This window comes from Apis dorsata, unplaced genomic scaffold (assembly GCF_000469605.1).
Source record: "Apis dorsata unplaced genomic scaffold, Apis dorsata 1.3 scaffold_247, whole genome shotgun sequence".
Lineage (NCBI taxonomy): Eukaryota > Metazoa > Arthropoda > Insecta > Hymenoptera > Apidae > Apis > Apis dorsata.
Genome location: NW_006263526.1, coordinates 658,661 through 660,565, shown reverse-complemented (window position 1 = coordinate 660,565; position 1,905 = coordinate 658,661). Strand labels below are relative to the sequence as shown.

General features: G+C 37.3%; 1 protein-coding gene across 1 annotated transcript in view; it reads right to left on the bottom strand.

Moving 5' to 3' along the window:
• Nucleotides 1-1,421: 1,421 nt before the first annotated feature.
• Nucleotides 1,422-1,905, bottom strand: part of LOC102673601 (calponin homology domain-containing protein DDB_G0272472-like) — a 4,851-nt gene continuing 4,367 nt past the window's right edge. Inside the window, exon 5 of the mRNA XM_031510585.1 lies at nucleotides 1,422-1,905. This exon is cut by the window's right edge and continues 3 nt beyond it. Coding sequence (XP_031366445.1) covers nucleotides 1,701-1,905 — 205 coding nt within the window. The 3' untranslated portion in view covers nucleotides 1,422-1,700.

The window sequence follows — 1,905 nt, the reverse complement described above, 5'->3', positions numbered from 1 at the left end:
GTGGGGACGATGAAAATAGAGTGTTGGAAAGTGGATCGAGGTTTGATATCTTATTTAAATGTGGGTATGAAGTTGAATTAAGGTCGTTAGTAATCTTGTTAAGAGCTTGCTAATTGGTTTAAAAATTAGTCCTTCTATTCGAGTTGCTAAATTTTTTTTTTATATCAAATTGACAGAAAATCTGACGACGAATTTTATCGACTAATTTCTGATTCTTTTGTGAACAGAAAATATTCGGGAAAGGATGTACGTTTATTCGTGTCTCTAATTGTAATTATAATTTACTACGAGAAAAATGATAACTCTTCTTTAATCCACGTTTCTTTCTTCATCGAAGAGATTAATCCATCATTATCCACGAGGAAAGGAAGAATACGTTTTCTTCAAGTGTGGGTGGGTTTTGCGCGAGTTTCCAGCGAATGCGTTTTCGACGAAGAAACGAAGAGAGGGTAAAAGTAAAAAGTAGAAATCAGGTGAAAAAGAGCGGACTGGCTCTCTGGAGGAAAACGGAAGACTCAGTAGGGTGGCTGCCGTTGACTTGGCAGGGGAGGAGGAGGGGAAAAAGAGAAAGAGAGGAGACTTAGCAGAGGAGAAATTACAAAAGAAAACGGGTTCAGAAGGCGGGGAATGAAGTTTTCGAGAAAAAGCTGAGGGCTAAGTGAGTGGAGAGGAGAGTCGAGATCAAAGGAGGGGGAGGGGATACAAAGAGGGTGAAAAGGAAGTTGTAAGAATGAAAGGCAGGAAAAACTGGATGAAAAGCAAGGTGTTGGAGGATTATGCTTTTTTTCTTTTTTTTTAACTAGACGGAAAACTAATAGGTCATGGCAAAATGGAACTAATTAGCGCCGTATACCTTTGGTCAAAGGAGAGATATATATAGCAGGAAAAAGAGGGGGAAAAAAAAAAAAAAAAAAAACATCTAGATTCATCAGTTTTTCTGAAAATTCCAACTTCATTACCTGGAATATTTCTCTTTTCCTTGGATTATTTATTTCTTTACCAACTTTGTTTCTTGTTTACCATGAATTTTTTTAATAGCCGGAACGGAAGATTTTAAGGTTTTCCATCTTCGAGTTGGGATAAAAAGTTGTTAAATAGGTAATTATATCCAGAAAACTTTGATAAAAACTATACTTCACGTTCTGAGTTCTGATAAAAAAAATAAATCTCTAAAATGAGAATATTAATCGATCCTTTGCATTCAAGTAAAAAAATGGAACTGGAAATAATCATTGAAACATCCTTCTTCCAACAAATCCACATTAAATATCTATAGAAATTGCATCGTACTATATTCGAATCAAACCTAGAAAAAGAAGAAGAAGAAGAAGAAGAAAAACAAAGAAAAGAAAAATGGAGCCTTGAAAATCGCGAGCCTTGATTTTCTAGCCTTAAGTTTAACACCGATCCACGCGATCAAGATCGATCTATCTATTATCGAATCAAACGAAACGAATCGTTCAACCAAGTTTCATTCTTTCCACGTACACACACACACACACACACACATACACACAACATCGATACCATGTCATGTAAACGCACACGTTCCTGTACCACGTGCAACTGTGTCAAGTGCCTTTCACGTTTTTTCCCCTCTAACGTGTCTCGACATAATGCGAGCCTTTCCTCGATTCTTGGGAAGCCTCTTCAAAATCCTTTTTTTCCTCCCTCCTCTTTTTATTTTTTTCGCGAATATATCAATTCGATCGATAGACGAGTTTTCGTTTCTTTCTTTCTTTCTTTTTTTTTTTATATAAAGAGCAAATTGAATTTATGTGTCGTGGCAAATAAAAGAGTTGGTGAAAGAGCGAGGACTCACCGGTGACTGGAGCTTCGATATCGATCATAGTCTTCTCAGAGCGGAGGAGGGCGGCTCCATCGGTGACTATGCGAAGAGCCGCC